Consider the following 20,327-nt stretch of genomic DNA (forward strand, 5'->3'; position numbering starts at 1 on the left):
CTTCAGGTCTGGGGACAGGGAGGAAGCTCAGGAGAGTGCAGCGCCACCTGAAGGAGAAGATGAGGGAGTGCAAGGACTCCTGCAGGAGGAAGCTGGAGGCCAAACTCCAGCAGAACAACGTGAAGGAGGTGTGGACCGGGATGAAGGAGATGACAGGGTTCAAGGGGAGAGAGAGACAACCAGGGGGAACCTGGAGAGGAACGATGTTTCTTCAACAGGTTTAGTTCACCGCCCTCATCTGTCTCCTCCACACCTCACACCTCCCAAACACCTCTGCTGCCTCCCCCTCTCCCCCCTATGCCCCCCCTGGTGAACTGCATAGATCCCTCAATCTCAAAGGGCTCTTCCTCCATTGATCCCCCCCCCCCCCACACACACACACACCCCTCTCTGTGACTCTGTACTGGAGCTCCTCAGGGAACTGTTCTGTCCCCCTTCCTGTTCACCTTATACACAACTGACTTCCAGTACAACTCAGAGTCCTGCCATCTGCAGAAGTTCTCTGATGACTCTGCAGCGGTCGGGTGTATGAGGGATGGACGGGAGGACGAGTACGGGGCAGTAGTGGAGGACCTTGTGGAGCGGGCGGGAAGAAATCACCTGCTCCTGAACGTGGCCAAGACCAGAGAGATGGTGGTCGACTTCAGGAGGAAGACGACGGCTCCACAACCGCTGAGAGTTCTGGGAGAGGAGGTGGACATGGTGGAGGAGTACAAGTACCTGGGTGTCTCCGTGACAACAGACTGAACTGGAAGACCAACATCAACGCTGTCTACAAGAAGGGGATGAGTCGACTCTTTTTCTTGAGGAAACTTCGATCGTTCAATGCGTGCAGCGAGATGTTGGAGATGTTCTACCAGTCTGTTTGTGGCCAGTGAACTGTACTGTGGTCTGCTGGGGGAGAGGAGGGGGAGGAGGGGGAGGGAGGGAGAGAGAGAGGGGGAGCAGCATTGGAGCCGGAGACACCAACAGACTTAACAAACTGGTGAAGAAGGCCGGCTCCATCATCGGCTACAAACTGGACAGCCTGGAAAAGGTGGTGGAGAGGAGGACGCTGAACAAACTATTATCCATACTGGATAATCCTGTCCACCCTCTCCACCACCTGCTGCAGGGACAGAGGAGGACGTTCTCCAAAATATTCCTCCACCTCCGCTGTCACAAGGACAGATACAGGAGATCATTCCTGCCGACCGCAATTAGACTGTACAATAACTCAACCTCTGGCAAAATCCATCACACAACAATAACACTGTTGACTGTGTTTCTTGGTTGTTTGTATATAATATATATAGATATATACTGTACTGTATATACTGTGCATTTTATATTTTTTACTGCTATTTTATTGCTTTTCTATTATTCTACTATTATCTTATTGCTTCTGTATGCTGCTGTAGCGAAAAATAAATTCCCCTCGGGGATTAATAAAGTAACTACCTAACCTAACCTAACCTAACCTAACCGGGTAGACGAAAGGCTGTGTTTGTGAATGAAGGTGCAGACAAAAGGCTGTGTTTGTGAATGAGAGTGATACTGCTGTGCCAAACCAAAAGGTCACAGGAGGGGGTCGGCAACCTGTGGGGTCACATACTGTTGTTCTTTGAGTCATAAACAGGAACAGAGGGCTGTCCCGAGGACTCCAGGGTGTGAAGGAAGACAACCCCCACCTCGACCAACCAACAAAGGACACATCAATACACATGACTTTTTGGTGTTTGGACTATAAGAAGACTGGGTGAGGGAAAGTCAGGAGATCAGACTTCGTGAACTGACACAGACTCTGTCGCGGTCAGGGAAACATAGTCTGGACCCAGAGCTCTGTCAACGGATTATTCTGCGGCTGTTATATAAAATATCTTGAAGCCTGACATCTTCTCCTATTGCCTCATTAAAGAACAGGTGACGCCGATGAAAGATACATTAAAGTAGCGTCAATATTATTAGGAGGTTCAGATAAGGTAAGGTGCAATTTAATGTGTTTGACAAACTACAAAGAAAGTCTAATGATATTTGTTTTCATTTTCTGTTTTCAGTAACTTAGAAGAACGAGATTTATAGACAGAATATAAATATTTTACTTTATTTTTTTTTATTACTATTATTTTTGTTGTTGTTGTTCGAGTAAAAATAAGCTTTACGTCAATTCCACTCTATTCCAATTGGTGGCGGTAATGCGCCATTAACGTTGTCTGCCAGCCGCCATTAAAACGCAAAAAGAAGAAGAAGACCACGCACTGCGTATTGTTGGTTAAGTTTACATGTCGGCGTGTTTGGAGTTTGACGTCGGACACCAATTCAGTCGTTATTTTTTTACCAAGTTTGTAAGTATTTGGTTGTTTAATCAACGTATTTTGACATATCGGCGACATCGGTGTTGTCGTCAAGTGTTTTATCTTAAAGCAGAGGTTCTGGGTTTAACGCCAATCGTGGCCACTAGTTGGTCCACCGGACGTCAGCGGAGCTAGCCGGCTAAGCGAGTTCAAACTTTGTTGTTTTATAATGTTGTTCTGCAGCTCGCACGGGATTAAGCAGCGCGACACCCAACCGACAGCGTCGTATCCGCAATGTATGGACGCGTGTGCGCCGGCATCCTTCAAAGAGCGTCGAGCCACTCACTTTACTCCGGAGTCCCGCTCAAGGTTCGTGTCCCGGTTAGTTTCTTGTTTAAATGAGACTATTGCGTTTGTATCTTCCAACAGCATTTACGTCATATTATTATTATTACGTCATACGTTTAGTCTGGTGTTTGTTGTTGTTGTTGTTGTTGTTGAAGTTTGGCTTTTAAAGCGAGAGAAGATGACGTTTTATAGTTTGTAGTGAGCACTTTTTTTTTTTTTTTTTTTTTAAAGTGTTCAATTATTGGTGCCATGCACCGTCGATGTCTGTTGCACCTGTTTTGCAGCCACTATTGTGAAGGATTTGTGCCGTTCGCCCGAGAAATTATATTTGATCGGTGAGTCTTTCCAGACTGAACACGTGGGGCCCCGCACTAACAAGAATAAATTAAGGTCACATCATGATTATTTCAAGATTTTGTAAAAGTCAGAAGTGTCAAATCATTTGTTACTGTGATGTAATTTAAAGCCACAATATATGATAGCCTCTTTTTTATTTATTTATTTTTTTAACTAGAAGAGACTAACGATCCATTCCACGAAACCAAAACCAATTCTTTTTAAATAAAGAATTCGTTCCTGAATGCAAAAATTCACTGTAGATTTTTTTTGTTGTTGTTGTTGTTGTTTTTTTACCACAAGCATTGACAGTACGAGACAATTTAAATGATGTTGTCATCTTTCTGATCTTGTCCATTTAGCATGCCTACCTAGTGGCCTTTACCTTTTCTCAGCCCCGACCAGCCCACCGTTGTCACTCCTCATCCTGGGGCGCCTCCAGGTCAGATCAGTGGCGCTGCGCTGGTGAGGAATCTGTAAACTGGTGTCGAGGCGGGCGACGCCTCTCAACTCATCAGGACCTGGAGTTCCAGCTCAGCCGAGTTCAGATCAACAGTATTCTGAGATCCAGTGAGCAGGTAATGGGTATCACAAAACCTGTCATCTGGATGAGAAAGAAAACTATCTTGTTGGATCTGGTCAACATGCGTGGATTAAACTTGTTTTTTTTGTTAGATTGAATTGGGCAGAAAAATCTAGCTTTTAATAAATGGATGAAGCGGTTCGATACAACTGCGCAGTAATGAGTAATCCGGTGTATGCGCATCTCTGTTTCAGACGGTGAGTTTGCCAGAATTTGATGGCAGGGGGCTCAGTGTTGTGAGAAAGTTTGAGAGCAACCAGCTAGCCGCTAACACTCCTAATGAGGACCGTCGCAGCGCAGCCACCTGCTTGCAGGTGCGCACCTTCTACTCTCTTTTCTCAGTCGCCCTTCTTTTCTCTCCATTCCTTGTCAAATATAATGCGTTTGTTTCTCTCTTCTCCAGTCCGAGGGCATGCTCTTTGGAATGTTTGATGGCCACGGCGGGTGGGCGTGCGCTCAGGCTGTCAGCGAGCGGCTGCTGTACTACGTAGCAGTTGCAATGATGCCACAGCAAAGCCTGGAGCAGCTTGAAAAGTGCATGGAGCGTGGCAGACCGGTTCCTCCCATCTTGCAGTGGTATAAACATCATACAGACTTTAATTATCGTGAATCTGCTTCCCTCTACATCGACCACCTCAGAGTCTTCTGGCAAGAACTACTGGACTGTGAAGAACATGGTGCAGGCATGAGGTAAGCACCATTTGTCAAATGGAAGATATTCTTTGTGTTGTTGTTGTTGTTTCAATGCAATTAATTCCTTCTTATTAGTATGTTTTCCTTGTCATATGTCCTGGTCCACATAAATCATATAAGGCTATATAAATGTCAAAGGTTTGATGGGCTTGTAGGTCCAGTTTGGGGGGGAGGGAGGGATAGTAAAACATCTGCATATCTATACTTTCAGCAGGTGGAAATAAAGTGTTGTGAATCACAAGCTGGTCTTTAAGAGTGGGCTGTGTAGTCGTACTGCATCGCACCGGGATGCGGTGTGGCGATTTCACGAGTGTGGTTCATTTGCCTTTGGTTGAGAAAGAGCACTGGGTGTGTTTTGTGGTGCCTGAAGCTGTCAAAAGTGGTGGAGCCAATTTATCCACCAGAGGAAATGAACAGTTCAGTGAGATTTCAGTCTCTTGGCATTTGAATAAAGTTTCATACTCCATAGAAGTAAGTGCAATAAATATATATTGTAACACATGTAGACACTTTCGATTGGCTTTGGTTTTTACCTTTCTTCTCCTTTTTTTTTTTTTTTTTTTTTTTTTGTTTATTTGTATAGGAATAAGTAAACAAGGTGAAATTATGCCACGTACAAATGCCTTTTACCCAAAACTAAATTGCAAAACTCTTAAGCCTTTGAAATGCATAACTTGACAATAAAATACATGTAAAACAACACAATACTCAACAATCTTCTCCTGCAGCCCTCGGGATGCTCTGGATTGCGCCTTCAAACGGCTCGACGCCGACATCTCCTTGGAGGCCCAAGTCCCTCTTTCCAACGACCTGATGAAAAGCACAGCTATCCAGGTGATGAGATAAAAAAAAAAAAAAAAACCCTGCCTTTGCTGCACCACTGTATTCAAGTTCGCACAGTGTTGATACGCATGCTTCCTTATCTGTCTTTAGGTTGCATTTGCCGGCTGCACCGCCTGTGTGGCTCACGTCGGCACAGAAGGGATCCACGTGGCGAATGCGGGTGACTGCCGGGCGGTATTAGGGGTACAAAACGAGGACGGTTCCTGGAGCGCTTTGCCTCTTTCACAGGACCACAACACACAGAACCAGGCTGAGGTGGAACGAATCAAAGCCCAGCATCCGCCCTCGGAGGGGGACACGGTGCTCGCAGACGAGAGGCTGCTAGGGGTGAGTTTCTGTCACCGCGTAGTTTATAAATCCGACCATTAACTTTAGAAAATGAGTCGGAGGTTCAGCCCTTTATTTTCCCCCCAGGTTCTGATGCCCCTGCGAGCGTTTGGTGACGTGAGATTCAAATGGAGCCGAGAGTTGCAGCAGAACATTTTGGACAGTCTGGAATCTGGCGTTGACCTCGACTCCCTCAACTTGTATCAGTACACTCCGCCTAACTACCTAACACCGCCCTACCTGGATGTGGCACCCGACATAACCTATCACAAGCTGAGACCTCAGGACCGCTTCCTGATCCTCGGCACCGACGGGCTGTGGGACGAACTAGGCAGCGAGGAGGCAGTACGACTCATTGGAGAGCACCTAAGCGGAATTCACTTACAGGTTTGTGTAGAGTAAAAGTGACAATCTATTGACATTCCCTTGTGTAACGGCACACAATTTATATTTCAAATAACTGACTTTTTTTTAATGTATTTTTTATGCTTTAAAGGTATCCTGAAGAACTGATTTCTGAATGGTTTCTGACTATCTTTTTTTGTTTTTGTTTCTAGGCTCCCGTTTCTCCGTCTGAGAGGAAGCTGAAATTGGGTCAGATGCATGAACTCTTGCTAAAACGCCAGGCCCGTGCCTCCCCCGCTTTAGACACCAACGCCACCACGCACCTCATCAGACATGCTCTTGGCACTGACGGGTATGGAGAACTATGCCAGGAGAGACTGTCCTCGATGCTGGCTTTGCCGGAGGACCTAGCTCGTATGTATAGGGACGACATCACCGCTACCGTTGTGTATCTGAACGCCGACCTGGCCAGACCTCACCACAGCTAACATATGTTTTTTTTTTTGTTGTTTTTTTTTTTATAAAGCTGGACAGAGAGAATCAATCAGTTCAGATCTTTCTCACCATTTTCTAGTGATTATAATTTTCTTCACAAACATTACAACCTGTTACATAAATTGATTCATGAAAAGTTTTAATGAAGGGAAAGGTTTCAGTGTTGTATCATGTGCTTTTTCAAAATCACTGTTCAATATACTTAACAGAGGTTACATATTCATGACAAGCACTTGTCAGGTCAAAATACAGATTTTGTGAAGAAAACCTTTTTGGTCCTCCAATGTTTACTACGTACATTTCAAGCTGCATGTCAAAAGTAGAAATATTGGGAGTGAATATGAAGACAAAATGCATTCTCACTTTGTTCCTTGTCTGTGTTTTTGTTTCTATTTTTGTTGTACTGACAATCCATCCCGTTTACTTTTTGTAAAGCTATAAAGTATACCATTCATTTTGTGCCAAAGTCCTATCTTTAATGTAATTGTATTTAAGTTGTCACTCCACTCACGGGAAAAAGGTGCCGATGTTTCATATTAAACAACTGGAGAAATTACTTTTTGTTTGTGTTTATTCACAGAAACACTTGGATCAAAAAGTCATGCCAGAAAATGGCCGACCCACATTTACTAAGTGTAGAGTTTAACGTCCAAATCTGGGAACCTGAGTGGAACAGTGGGAGTGGACGGTTTTCAAAATAAACTGGTCTAAAGTATCAGCTGCTGAGTGTCATGGAAGCCGATCTCATCCTGAAGTGTTTTGTAAACGTGTGTGCTGCCCACTGAGAAGTCCCTAATGGTCCGACCGTCCCGCAAACAAAATCAAAGTAAAGCGCGTACTTTAATGAATGCTGTTAGTAAAACATTTTTTTGCAGCTCCTTTATTCAGAACTTTAGATATTATTAATACACGTCGAGGAAAAAAAAAACAAAACTTTTTGAAAGGTGAGAGAGGGAAAGCCTTGCCTGCATAAACACAAACCTGCATGACTGACGGCGCCTGCGGTCACCTCTAACTTTGTTTTTCACGTTCCCTGATAAAAATCAAATGGCCACTCGGCATAAACGAGAGCAAAGTGAAACACAGTCAATACATGGATGCTGTAGCCACAGGCAGGTGAACGAATACTTTAAACGGTGACAGCACATTGTTCCGGAAAAGGGTTAATTAATAGATGGACCGAGGAACTCTGAAGATGAAAACCACTCCTTCAGCATGGTGAGTAAATGCCACACACTTGGCAGTCTGCCACTGGAACAAAGCAGCAACTACAGTCCAGTCAGTGTGGAGGACAGACCTGCAGGGTGTCTGTACTGAGGGACATGATGGGGAACAGCGGGACCTTAAGGGGGCTCTTTTTATTCTGCCAAGTCCAGGTGAGTGTTTGACACAGAAGTCTTTTTTTGTTGTTGTTGTTGCTTATTTCAGTGTCTGTTTCACACACATTCTGTATATATGTTTATGCATGGGTACAAAGTTCAGTATTATGGAATACTTATTTTCACCTTCAAGCACCCAAACAGTATTTCATTTTAAGTAGTATTGTAAATAATGTATGTCACAGTGCGAGTCAAAATGTTTGAATATTGTTTGCTCCTCAGTGTTTTGCGTCTCTAGCTGCCGCAGGGATCCAACCACGGTGCTTCAACAACAGAAACAACTGGCCAAGTAAAGAAATCACAAAAAGAAACAGTATTGAGGTGTGGCAGTAATTTTGTAATCTTTATTGATCAGATTACAAGAAAATACTGTGTCTGACATGACATCCTGATTCAAACAGAACTCTGACATTGTCCTCCGGCAGCTCCCCGTCACAGAGTATCCACTCATGGCTGGACGTTTGAAACGGATGAAGAGGGAGTGGGTTATTCCAGAAATTAACTTTCCAGAAAACAGCAGGGGCCCGTACCCCAAATTTTTGGTGAAGGTAACCAAGAATGATATGCAGAAAATTAAATGATTTTTAATGTATTAACTAAAGCCTCCTCAGTGAAAATATTTCTATTTTTGTGATGTAGCTAAAGTCCAGCAAGGAGGAGAAGGTGGCCATAACCTACAAGATCAGTGGACCCGGGGCAGATCAGCCGCCCGAGGGTGTCTTTACTGTTGATCGTCGATCGGGGGTGTTGTACGTGATCAAACCACTGGACAGAGAGAAACTAGCCAAATACATTGTGAGCTTAAGATAAATCATAACATCATTTTTTTTTTTTTTTTTTTTTTTAACAGTTAATTGTGTCTAGTTTATCCAACATTTTATGAAATAACCTCAGAGAATTTTCTGATTCTTAACCCGTGTAAATGCTTTATGTGTTGTGTGTTACAGCTGTGGGCCCAGGCATTGAATGAGGGAGTTAAAGCGGAAGAGCCCATTGAGCTTATTATCAACATCATTGACCAGAATGACAACGCCCCAGAGTTCAAGGTGAACCCTCTCTTTGGCAGAGTGAGCGAAAGCGCTGACGTTGGTGAGAGAAAGATTCTGCAAACCAAATTTCACATCATATATTTCCTAAATTGCGAAGCACTGTAAGCCAACCCGGTCTTGTTTCCCTCCACAGATGACTTTGTTATTAAGGTAACGGCAGTGGATAAGGACGATCCAGACACAAACAATGCCATAATTAGGTATAGGATAATATCCCAGATGCCTCAAATGCCCAAAGAGGACATGTTTGCCGTAAACCCAGTGAGTGGAACGATTAGTCTGCTGGCAGGTGAACTGGACAGAGAGGTAACTATAACGGCAATAAACACTGCTCTTCCATTTCCACGATTTTTCATCCCTCATCGCCATCGTAACTCTAGTTTTCTATGTTAGACTCATCCGGAGTACAAGCTGACGATAGAAGCTGCTGATTTGGAGGGGGTGGGGTTATCAGCCACCTGCACTGTTGTCATTATCGTCACCGACAGCAACGATAATGCTCCACAATTCACTGTGACGTCTGTGAGTTGTTGAAAATGCCAGAATACTTCATAATAATAAGTCAAATTTATTCTGTTGGTTTACTGAGCAACGTTTCTTGCTCTTCTCCAGACGTCGACATCAGTCCCTGAGAATGAGGTCGGAGCGGTGGTAATAAGACTAAAGGTGACCGACAAGGATGAGTTAGGCTCTTCCAATGCCGACACCAAATACTCAATAATCAAAGGCAACGAAGCGGGAGAGTTCAACATCACTACAGGTTCCAATAGGATGGAGGGGATCATCACAACAGCCAAGGTTGGGAATTACCTGCCCATTTTTTATTAGCAGGTCTATTAATAGGTTATTTTACTCAACACATATCTCTTCCCTTTCGCTCCATCTTTTCCAAGGAGCTGGATTTTGAGAGCATTCCTGTATTTACTCTCCTGGTGGTGGTAACAAACGAGGCGCCATTTTCTGGACCGGTGTCAACATCCACAGCCACGGTCATCGTAAGAGTCGTGGACAAGAATGAGGCTCCCGTTTTCAGTCCATCAGAAGTTTACGTAAGCATCTCGGAGGGCGTGAAAGCGGGCAGCTCTGTGGTCGACCTCAGAGCCGAGGACCCAGACGCAGCCAGGAAACAGAGTGTCAGGTATGTAAAACACACATGAGGATACAGTTTGCATGCACAGTTTTGCCAGTGGGTTGAATGCGCAGACTCTGTTCTAACCAGAGTGTTTCTCCTGCTTGCAGATATAAACTCTACAATGACACCATCAGGTGGCTGAGCATCGGTAAAGACACAGGATCAGTCAAAGTTATGAGCAGCATGGACAGAGAATCACACTATGTCAAAGATGGCAAATACGCAGTCTTAATTTTGGCTTATGACGATGGTAAAGTTATATTTTTGGTCCTACCGAACAAAACTGTCACAGTGTTCATTTCTCTTAACCAATTTTTTATGCCTGACTGAACAATAACTCCTAAATCCTTCCCTTTCCGTGCTTCTAGATAATAATCCAGCTACAGGGACCGGTACTCTGGTTGTGAGTTTACTAGATGTGAATGACCATCGTCCTGTGATCAAGCAGAGGAAAGCCAGCCTCTGCAACAATAACCCCCTTCCTGCCCTCCTGGATATAGTGGACCTGGATGGACCCGGTCATGCGGGCCCGTTTACTGTGGAGCTTCAAGGAGGACACGGGATCAACTGGACAGTCAGCACCAATTCCACAAGTACAAGAGCTCACTAAAAACATATGCACATACGTGACAAAATGCAGAAGTTGTCATTTACAGGAACTGCAGTGCTTTATCGGCACCGCACTTCCTGGCAGCTGCTTAGCTAATGTTGCAAAGTTTCACTATTTCAATCACATGCTGAATAACTTCAAAAATATAACCATCTGAGGAACTTGAGCTCTGCATGGCATACACACATTAACAAATATTTACTTACAACTCAAGCCAAGCACCTCTGAAGTATTCATTCTGCATCTTTCCCAGGTAATGTGGCAGCGCTGGCCCCCAGACGAGACTTACCTCCTGGGGACTATTACGTCCTGATGCGCATTTATGATGTCGCCATGCTGTTCCAAGACAGTACACTCCAAGTAGAGGTGTGCCCATGTCTAGGGGCCGTCTCTACCTGCATCATCCCTCGTTCTGCCCCCCATCTACGCGTCCCTTCTCTTGCGACCTCAGTTCTGGGAGTCCTTTTTTGTCTTCTGTGTATGTAACCAGTTTGTGCTAATTTTTTTAGTTTTTAATGACTTGTTCTGTTCTTCACTGACTCATTTTTCTTTTGATCATAGCGCTGCTCCTGCTGCTTTTGTTGTTGCTGAGAAGGAGGAGGAGGATGGAGAAGGATGCCTGTCTTCTTGATGTACCGAGAGACGACATCTTCTACTACAATGAGGAGGGAGGGGGTGAAGAGGACCAGGTAGGAACAGGATAGGGGAGAGACAACACTAGAAGAAAAATGAAGCACCAATTAGTTTACAAGAATTCTGTTTATATTAGATGTAATTATAAGACATTTTAGTTTACACTGGACAATAGTACCAAATGATCTGCCTTAAAGTGATCACACATGTCACTTACAAGGATTTTGTTCTGAACTGTGAACTGTGAAATGTGATTTTTCGTAGAAAATTACAAACGAGGTCGTGTTTTGCTACAGACGGACAGAGTGTGCACGAGATAGTGACATGGTAACAGTTGTTACTATAGGCTCCTCAAACTATGGGACTCGCATGCAAACATTCAAGGCTGCAGAGGATAAAAAAAATAATCCACCAGGTCGATGCTCAGACTCGCAGTCTTTAACAGAGAGGGAGGCAGGTTGACCAAACAGGCCAAAATGTGGTCATGTATGTCAGGAAAACAAAGTCAGACAGTCAAAGTAAGAGATGGACTGTCTGACTGTGTCAATTACCTGCACAATTTCCCCCCCAGGTTGCGCAGGCAGTTGAGCGAGCTGATGACTGGCAGAGGTGGGAGGCTCATTGAGGACGACGGGTGTTTAGGGAGGTGATAACAAGACGTGGAATGACAGATGTTGTGTTAGTGATGCAACACTGTGTGATACTGCATTGGGCATTATACACAGATAAAACAGAAAAGCATGGGGTAATTTGGGTGAAACCATAACCACAGCAAAACCTGTAAAGGTGATAATTACATTACACTACCCCTGCCAGAGAAACTTCAACTGTGAGTCACATTAAAGTTGGAGGGACACTTTGTTGAGGCTTCTCTGTGTTTTTTTTGTTTTTTGTTTTTTTTTGTCTGCTTGTTTCTTTGTGATACTAATAAATTATTTCCTGTTTCCTGTTTTTATTCTACAGGATTACGACCTGAGCCAACTCCTCAGAGGACTTAATAACCGTCTTGACGTCTTCTGCAGTGACGTGTTTCCTGCAGTCCAGTGCCGCCCATGCTACCGCCTACAAATCCAAGACAATGAGGAAGTTGGTAAATTCATTGAATATGTGAGTCTTCACAAAATTCATATACAGTATTCGACCTCTGGTGTGTTTATTATGAATATCTTTGTTATATAATTGTCTCCAGTTTTAATCACTGAAATGTTTATTAAATTGTTTCTACAATTTGTGCCCTTGGGTTTCCTCTCTAGAATTTGTGCGCCGCAGACGGTGACCCCGCAGCTTCCCCGTACGACTCTCTCTTTGTGTTTGACTATGAAGGTGAGGGCTCTGAGGCGGACTCACTCAGCTCCATCAACTCCTCAGACTCAGAGGTAGATCAGGACTTTGGGAGCTTGGATCAGTCGGGACACCGTTTCAGCAGATTGACTGACCTGTACAGAGCGGGGGAAGGAGAGGACGATGACACTGAAACACTGCCAGGAAAAACAGAATGGGTCTGACATGCTCCTACTTATTTATAGATCCTAAAAATTTGTGTCCATCTGGCCGAGATCCTCAGAGTCCCGTGGCCTCTTTCTGCTGCCTTCTGTGGCTTGTCAGACTTTTCAGTTCTTTTGCATCAGCTTGTTGCTAAAAAATCTGTGATTAAACAATTCCATTTACAAACTAAATATTCAATAGAGCTTTTTACATATCTTTGTTTCTATAATGTCATTTATTCAAGTGTAAAGTTTAACATGTTTCAAACCCAGAATTTATTATACAAATGAATTGTTCATTCTGTAAACAGTTTCAGTCATGTATACGATAGGAATTAAAAAAATATATATTTTAAAAACTGACTTTGCTAATTGTAAAAGAGGTCAAACATTAGTGCAGTTCCTCACGGATCAATTATAGTACCCTTCTTATTTTTAAAGTTTTTTCACATACTACTTCATATGTGTATACTATATGTATTTCTAAGTAGATCCTGTTCCTTTAAATGTGAATATCTCGGATGGCCTTGATAGTTTAGTTTTCTTAAAAATAAGATTTTCCCGAAGTGCACAGGCTTTTTGTATCATCCCTTTTTTGTTGTTGTGTTTTGTTTTTTTGATTGAAATTCGTTTTGAGAGTGTAGTTATTGTTGCTTCACAAATAAAATGAGGGTTTATTTGTAAAATTGGCATTATTATACTGTATTTTGGTCGATGGAGGCTACTGTATAAATAGGTAGGTAATATATTGTAAAAGTTAGAGAAACATAAAGACAAAAACTTGTATCATTCACTACACATATTAAGTTAGTCCACTATAATCTACTAATATAGTATAGGGTAATAAATTATAATCGTATTTCTCTGTTACGGTTTTGGTCTTCCTGCCTTATTTTGAGTTGCTCAGTTTGTTGCCTGTATCACTCCCTCCACCCACCAGAGGTCTCCAGCTCTCTCTCTCTCTCTCTCTGCTCGTGCCTACCACGCCCACCTCACCTGCTGACCCCCCCCCCCCCCCCCCAATATGCTCACTTGCAGCCCACTCAATAAATCTGCCCCCCCCCCCCCCCACCCCCCGTCTGCCACTACCAGGTAGTAGAGTCATACATTTTCATCTCAGAGCGTAAACTTAAATTAAAGTTTAAAGAGTTCTGCTTTTTTTTTGTCTGAATTTGGTCAGTTTTGGACCATGCCTGGACTTTGGACTCTGCTTTTCTCTCTGTATTGTGTTCACCTGCCCGGCCTTTGTAATTTCAATATTTCTTTGTGTAAAGAAAAAAAAAAAGGTTCACGCTTTACAATCCGCCTCATTGCCCTGACGTGTCTTTTCCGCTGTTAAACTGTCCTCTGATGCTACAGTGCCGCGGACACACTGATAAGCTCTTTGGTACTGGCCAATGAGCTCACTAAATCACTTCCTCAAGAGTGAACTTTAACCTTCCATTATCATTTAACCCAAGTGAACTTTGAAACTCTGGATCTACGTTACAACGCAGAGAAGTAACAACGCCAAGAAGAAAAACTCTTTAAATATCTCTTATTTCAGTTAGATGATATTTTCTGTTGACATGAAACCCCGTGGATAAAAAAAAAAGAAAAAGAAAGTGAAAGCTTTACAACATCTGGGAAGGTAAGCAGTCGTAGACTGGAATGACATGTGAAATGTGAATTAAAGGGGTGTGTATGTCATTATTTCCTTTCACGGATAACGTGCGTGTTGGATCACTCAACATCCTTTCCGTCTGCCAACAAGTTTGCTTTTTCCTCCCACGACAGATGACACAGAACATGTTTCAGGAGGGGCTGTATCAAGTGTTTTTTAAAGAGACATCCTCAACCCGCCCCCTAAACCAGGTCACCGATAATGAGGACCTAAACAATATCAGGATTCATCGTTGGTTTGGGGCTGTGGTTAACACTAGACTTTTAGTCGCTGGGGTAAGACGCTAAATTCCTTTGCTTGTCCAAAACGGTTGACTGACATAGTTATTTAAGGTTTTAATACCTGCGCCCAGCTTCATAATCTGTTTGGCCTCAGGTGGTTCAGGTCCTCAGTGCCCTCGCTTGCACACTAACCACCGTCTCCCATGCATGTGTGAGCTACAACTGCTCTGTCTCCATGGCAACACCAGTTTGGTCAAGTTTATTTGTAAGTCCACATTTGCTTCAGCTGATATAGACTCAGACTTTTTTTTTTTTCAACAGAGTCGAGTACTGGGTCATAACTGTTTGTGTTGTTACAGTATGCAGCTGCTGGATGTCTGGTAATAGAGGTTCAGAGGAAAGCGAACAAATTAAAGGTAAACAGTGTGTTTAATCATTTCTGTTGTAATTTTTTTTTAATTTTTATTTTTTTATTGCTTATTTAATGAACTTCATTACTTCATTTTATACCAACAAACAGATCATCGTTCTGATGGGTCTGAACATCTTCAGTCTACTGTTTGGAGTCTCTGCTCTGCTGGCCGACGGTCTCAGATCTGCGCAGCCTGTTGCACTAAACACAAAACAGCAGGTAATTCTGCAGTCCTAGAAATACGTTTACATTTTTATTTATAACACAGAGGTTCTACGAAGCTTTTTTGTTTCGTGTTTTTTTTGTTCAAGATATTTGACAATATGCCTAGACAACAAAATACTGTTTTTTTAAAAAAAAAAGTCCTTCCCTCCTTTCCCCTCCTGCCTTCTTCTCACCAGCTTGCTGGTTCATATGTTGCAAGGGTGAGCTCCATTATATTTACTGTACAGTGTCTTCTGGCGTCAGTCTACATACTTTTCCTGTCCTGGAGAGGCCTGCGTCGCTACAGTTCTCGGCACTCTCAGGTCTACAGCCGCGTCTTACAGGTAAATATAGTAAGGTAGGATACACAGAGTAACCTAGCCCTGTTCATTACTCCCGTGCTTTTGTCATTTCAGTTCAAAGTGATGTTGGTTTTGAAATCAGGAACAGTTTAACTTTGTCAGCTGATTTTTGGCGAGACCGTGGATGATGTTTTGTCGTTAGTCATTTGCCGAGTACTTCCAGTGAAATGAATCAGAAATACCACATTTAGAAATGTCAATATTAATATTATTATGATTGTTCGATTTTATGTGGTCGGGGTGCTTTTCTTGACAGGATCCTGATGACACCAACGGACCTCTACTGGAACAAGTGGAATTAAATCTGTAAAACCCAAAGACCAAAATCTGTTTTTATATTGGTCCTGCTTGCACACCATTTATAAACTTAGTTGCTGTTGTTGACAAGGCACTGTAGGAACTGTTTATGAATTTCTTTTATATAACAATGTTTTAGATGTGATGAAATCAAGTCATTTGACTGATGACTCAGCATCACTTCTCCTTTGGGATTCTCAAAAACCAAAGAAGGAAGTGCAGCAGTAAATTTAAAAGCTGTTAAACAAGCTGATGTCAGTTAACAGTGTAGACTTAGGACCACAATAACTTAAAAAACAAAAAATTGCTGATACAATTAATTTAGCTCATAATTGTTTTATTATGTTATGAAAATTTTAAGCTGTAAAGAAATAAAAACTTTTTTTTTGTAAAAATGCCCATGCAGATCTGTTGATTAAAATGGTGTTATTTAATAATTGAACTGTTGTCCGTTGTGAAAACTGATGTTGGGTTGCCTTGTTTTCATTTTCCCAGATATTCTTTGATGGACACTAGAGGGTAGCATTGCCAAAAGTTTTTCATGTCAGTCCAGTCTGAAATACAGATCCACTTCAATTTAGCTGTTGTTTCAAGTGTTAATCTGTTTTGTGTTGTGTATTTGGTTCCTAGATTCTGTGAACCATTATGACATGACACTACAGTTCATTATTAAGGCCCGAACACCGATGGTGCTGTGTTGTTATATTTATTCCAAATAAATTGCATTTTTGGAGGTTTTATCATACTCAAAAATAGAAAGTTTGTACACGCGTCTCTCCGGGCAAAAAAAATTACGTATTTTAGTGGAGTCGCACATGGGCGTGGCAAAATGGCTCGCTAGCGCCCCCTAAACAGATGCCCCAGCAGCTCCATTTACCTACACGCACGAAATTCAGTGGACATGTGCATCACACCTAGACGTACAAAAAAAGTTCCATTGTACCATTATGTCAACTCAACAGGAAGTCCACCATTTTGAATTTAGTCGCCATTTTTTTTGCCATCCGCTCATGTCGTATTTTAACAAACTCCTCCTACAAACTTTGACGTACCGACCTGAAATTTTGTCTGTCCTATTTTAACACCCGGGAGATGATAAGTTATCAAAAGAAATTGTTTTGTTTTCATCGATCAGTGTGCCCGTGGCGTTGCGGCCATTTTGAGCGTCTCGCCGTGAAACTACAAATGGTTGTAAATCTTATGTGCATGGACTGACCTTTACCAAACTTTACATGTATGATAACTGTTCAGCCCTGAAGACATCTGTCTGGTAATATTCGCTCATAGTCATAGAGCCACCTGCTGGCAACAGGAAATTACACTTTTCATACTTTCACAAGCTACTTCAAGATGGTTGTTTACATGAACCTCAATTCGGGTCAGAATATCATGAACATGTGACTGATACATTGAGAAGGCCATGCTTTTTTGTGAAAGGGCATCGCCGGACTTTGTTTTCATATTTCGGACAGCGAACAATATTTTTTTTCCATAATTTGCGGGGCATGCTATAGTATGACTTTTGTTCCATAATTTGGATGACATGTTGCATGTTGTCTGAAATAAGAAAAGAAAAGTCTTACTATAGCATGTCGTCCAAAATAAGAAAAAAAAAAGGTCATACTATAGCGTATGAGTGTAAATATGAGAAATATGACTGCAGCGCCCTGCTAATTTGACGAAGGAAAGCGGGTGAAGATAGAGAGATGCAGCGCTGGATGTACATTTACAATAAAATGTGTTTTATTGTTGTTTTAGTTGTTCGAGTTTGAACCGGAGTATGTTATAGCCATGTATGGCCAAATAAAACCGTGTTGGAAGCCGTGTGGGTCGGTAAAACTCTAAAATGTGGTGAGGTCATCGCCCCGTCTGGACTTGGCTGCTGACAAGCTAAAGGTCATACCTAAAGGTCGTCCGAAATGCCACAAAAAAGTACATAACAATACATAAAAGTGATAAAAAGCCGCTAAGTGTAAATTTATGTTCCCGTTTAGAACCTTTATTCCAAACTTATAGCCTAAACATAGACAAACAGCACACAGAGTACAGAAAAAGTGAAGAGTGTTGTGTGTTTGAGAATTTCAATGATGGAGGATTTCATTCAGAATATAAAGTAAGGCCACACACACACACACACACACACACACACACACACACACACACACACACACACACACACACACACACACACACACACACACACACGAGTGAAGAAAAAAAAAAAATCAGAGTGCAGCTACTTTCTCACGGCATGTCTGGCTAAAAGCTTCCAGCTGTTGCCTGGTTGGGAGAGCTGCTATGGGAACACACAGAATACAAAGAGTAACATGGGATTCATTAGTAAACGGACACAAGAACTTGTACGAATGAAAGCAGGATGATAATGTTGTGGGCGTCCTCACAGAACCCGACATCGGATTCTTTTAGAAATCACACACCGTCAGAAAAGATCACAACTATTGTTTGTGTGTGTGTGTGTGTGTGTGTGTGTGTGTGTGTGTGTGTGTGTGTGTGTGTGTGTGTGTGTGTGTGTGTGTGTGTGTGTGTGTGTGTGTGTGTGTGTGTGTGTGTGTGTGTGTGTGTGTTTGTGGCTTGCGTACTAGCGTTCACAGCAGGAGTGTACGTGTCAAGCCATACAATCCGTTTGGTCGGATTTCTGCCTCTTCTGCCAACTTTTACACAAAGAAGGAATTTCCAGCGTGATCTGAGCGAGCAGTGACACATTAACACCCAAATAAAAAGTTATTTAGTCGGACCCGTTTAATCTTGTGGCGTGCCGAGTGATATCGTTTGTGTTTGGACAGTATCTTCCTTTTGACTCCACAGGAAATCCTCTCAGAGGACCAGAGCAGAGGGAAGCGACTGAAGCCTTGATGTGATGACAAGAGACTGAGTGTGTCTGGAGGAGCGGAAGTGGTGTCACATTTGGGGATTCCCTTTGATAGGTTTGACCTGTACCGCGAGCTTTCAGCCGGACGGATCTGATCTGAGCCACGTGGAGGGTGTGAATCACTAAAGGAAGAAACGGACAAAAGCATTATCTTGAGAACATTCATCAATAATTTATTTTCTTACTCTCAAGAACCACCACGGCTTCTCATCTTGAAAATTCATCATCAATTTCCAACAACACAGTTTTGAAAAATGTAAAGTTACTATACAAATTCTTAATAGAAAAAAGAATAAATTAACTGTGGAATTCGTTGTTTTTTTTTGTGTTTTTTTTTCAAATCAATTCCACATTTTTTTCTACAACACCTTTAATGTCTTGTTACAGTTGAACAGAACTGATAAAATCGAGTTACATGCTCTATTGACTGGTAGAGGAAGTGTTCTACTATTAAACTGTCTGTTAAAATAAGCTTCATTTTGCACATCTGGTATTGAATCTATCGATAACAATGAAGAGATGTCCTAGATCCTACGTGACAAAGCAGTAACTGGTCTTTTTGTAGCACCTGAAAGGGTCGTTACAATGTCAGAACTTAAAAAAGAAACAATACTGGTTCATATAAAATGGAACATTGTTAAAACAATGAATGTGAATGTTAAAAACCCCACAAAACCTAACAGCGCCCCTCCGCACATACAGGAAAAGACTGATAAAATAGTTAGTTCATTTCTCTTCGAGTATTACAAAAACCGCATACATTTGTATGGATCACAGAAAACATGTTGTTTGGGACTACGGAGGGGGAGGGGGAGGGGGGTGTCACACTTCTTCACAACGGGCTCAGAGGTCAGAGATTACAACAAGGTCAAAATGGTACTTTTGGGGGGGACGGGACAACACTATGGAACAAAATGTGCTGATGTTGGCATGAAGAAGTCGGACGCTCTCTTTAGGGTCTTCAATATTGTCCGTGGGTGTTGCAGGGCATGCATGGGATTGTGCCTTTCAGAGAGAAAAGCAGGATCGGACTTGGAATACAAGGTAACCAGCGACTGCTGGTTCAAATCCTGGGTAAAGATTTTGTCAAATTTGACCAAAGCATGGGTGGGTAAGTTTTAGAGAAGCAACCATGCAGGGAGTGGGCTCAAACTTCTCGGTACAAATGGTGTAGAAAGTGGCAAACTACAGATCTGATAGCAGAGTGTAAAGGAAACACAGCTCTATGAAGCACAGGGTGAGTTACGTACCATTCCTCCTCTGAATGGTGCAAGAATATTGAAAACAATTTCCACTTCTCTCCGTCACCGGGATTTACAATTTGTCGTATAATTTTAGCAAAATGAACGTCTGATGAATTCAGATTTTGTGCGACAACAAAGACGACAACGGTGAGCATTATTTTGCAACATAAACATCCGTCAAGGGAAGATGAGGGATTCAAGGACAGCTCGAACAGATAGCTCGTTTCACCTCCTTCATACAAAACCAGGTGTGCTTTTCTAACCCTGTTCTGAATGTTTGATTGTTGACTGGGATGTGTGAGAAAACAATTATCTCTGTTTGAGAGGGTTAAAGATGTTTTTTTTTTTCTTCTTCAGTTCTGGCTGAAGCTTTTCTCCTGCCCTGACTAAATCCACGAATGAATGGTTAACCTGAAATCATTGTCATTCAACACTTTGATAGGAAAACACACCAACTCCAGGTCCAGCCCTCAAAAGACACTGCTAATGTTGTGCTTTCAGACT

The 20,327-nt window shown here is 42.4% G+C and overlaps 3 protein-coding genes across 4 annotated transcripts; all 3 read left to right on the forward strand.

The window, feature by feature from the left end:
• The first annotated feature begins 1,943 nt into the window (after window positions 1–1,943).
• Window positions 1,944–6,799, forward strand: pdp2 (putative pyruvate dehydrogenase phosphatase isoenzyme 2). 2 transcript variants are annotated; one of them, XM_069711163.1, is made up of 9 exons: window positions 1,944–1,961; window positions 2,517–2,654; window positions 3,320–3,535; window positions 3,735–3,854; window positions 3,944–4,230; window positions 4,962–5,067; window positions 5,167–5,403; window positions 5,491–5,790; window positions 5,961–6,799. In XM_069711163.1, exons 2-9 carry the CDS (start codon window positions 2,568–2,570, stop codon window positions 6,234–6,236), a joined length of 1,629 nt encoding a protein of 542 aa, XP_069567264.1. In that variant the 5' UTR covers window positions 1,944–1,961; window positions 2,517–2,567; the 3' UTR covers window positions 6,237–6,799. The 2 variants fall into 2 exon arrangements, with proteins under 2 accessions (XP_069567264.1, XP_069567266.1); XM_069711165.1 differs by lacking the exon at window positions 1,944–1,961 and adding an exon at window positions 2,313–2,324 and having other exon boundaries at window positions 2,517–2,642.
• Window positions 6,800–7,568: 769 nt separating this feature from the next.
• LOC138628227 (B-cadherin) lies at window positions 7,569–13,064 on the forward strand. Its single transcript, XM_069711133.1, has 15 exons — window positions 7,569–7,619; window positions 7,845–7,943; window positions 8,048–8,170; window positions 8,262–8,417; window positions 8,570–8,711; window positions 8,805–8,977; window positions 9,065–9,193; window positions 9,284–9,469; window positions 9,565–9,809; window positions 9,911–10,053; window positions 10,172–10,396; window positions 10,667–10,891; window positions 10,975–11,102; window positions 12,010–12,153; window positions 12,300–13,064. The coding sequence occupies exons 1-15, from the start codon at window positions 7,569–7,571 to the stop codon at window positions 12,549–12,551; spliced, it is 2,421 nt and encodes an 806-aa protein (XP_069567234.1). The 3' UTR covers window positions 12,552–13,064.
• A 1,254-nt stretch (window positions 13,065–14,318) lies between these two features.
• On the forward strand, window positions 14,319–16,328 carry tmem253 (transmembrane protein 253). Its single transcript, XM_069711134.1, has 6 exons — window positions 14,319–14,468; window positions 14,569–14,679; window positions 14,774–14,830; window positions 14,935–15,045; window positions 15,279–15,374; window positions 16,320–16,328. Exons 1-6 carry the CDS (start codon window positions 14,319–14,321, stop codon window positions 16,326–16,328), a joined length of 534 nt encoding a protein of 177 aa, XP_069567235.1.
• The last annotated feature ends 3,999 nt before the right edge of the window (window positions 16,329–20,327 follow it).

The sequence above is a fragment of the Brachyistius frenatus genome, unplaced genomic scaffold, assembly GCF_029030835.1.
Source record: "Brachyistius frenatus isolate BFR_SWC_R1_liver_20210118 unplaced genomic scaffold, ASM2903083v1 Contig_97, whole genome shotgun sequence".
Lineage (NCBI taxonomy): Eukaryota > Metazoa > Chordata > Actinopteri > Embiotocidae > Brachyistius > Brachyistius frenatus.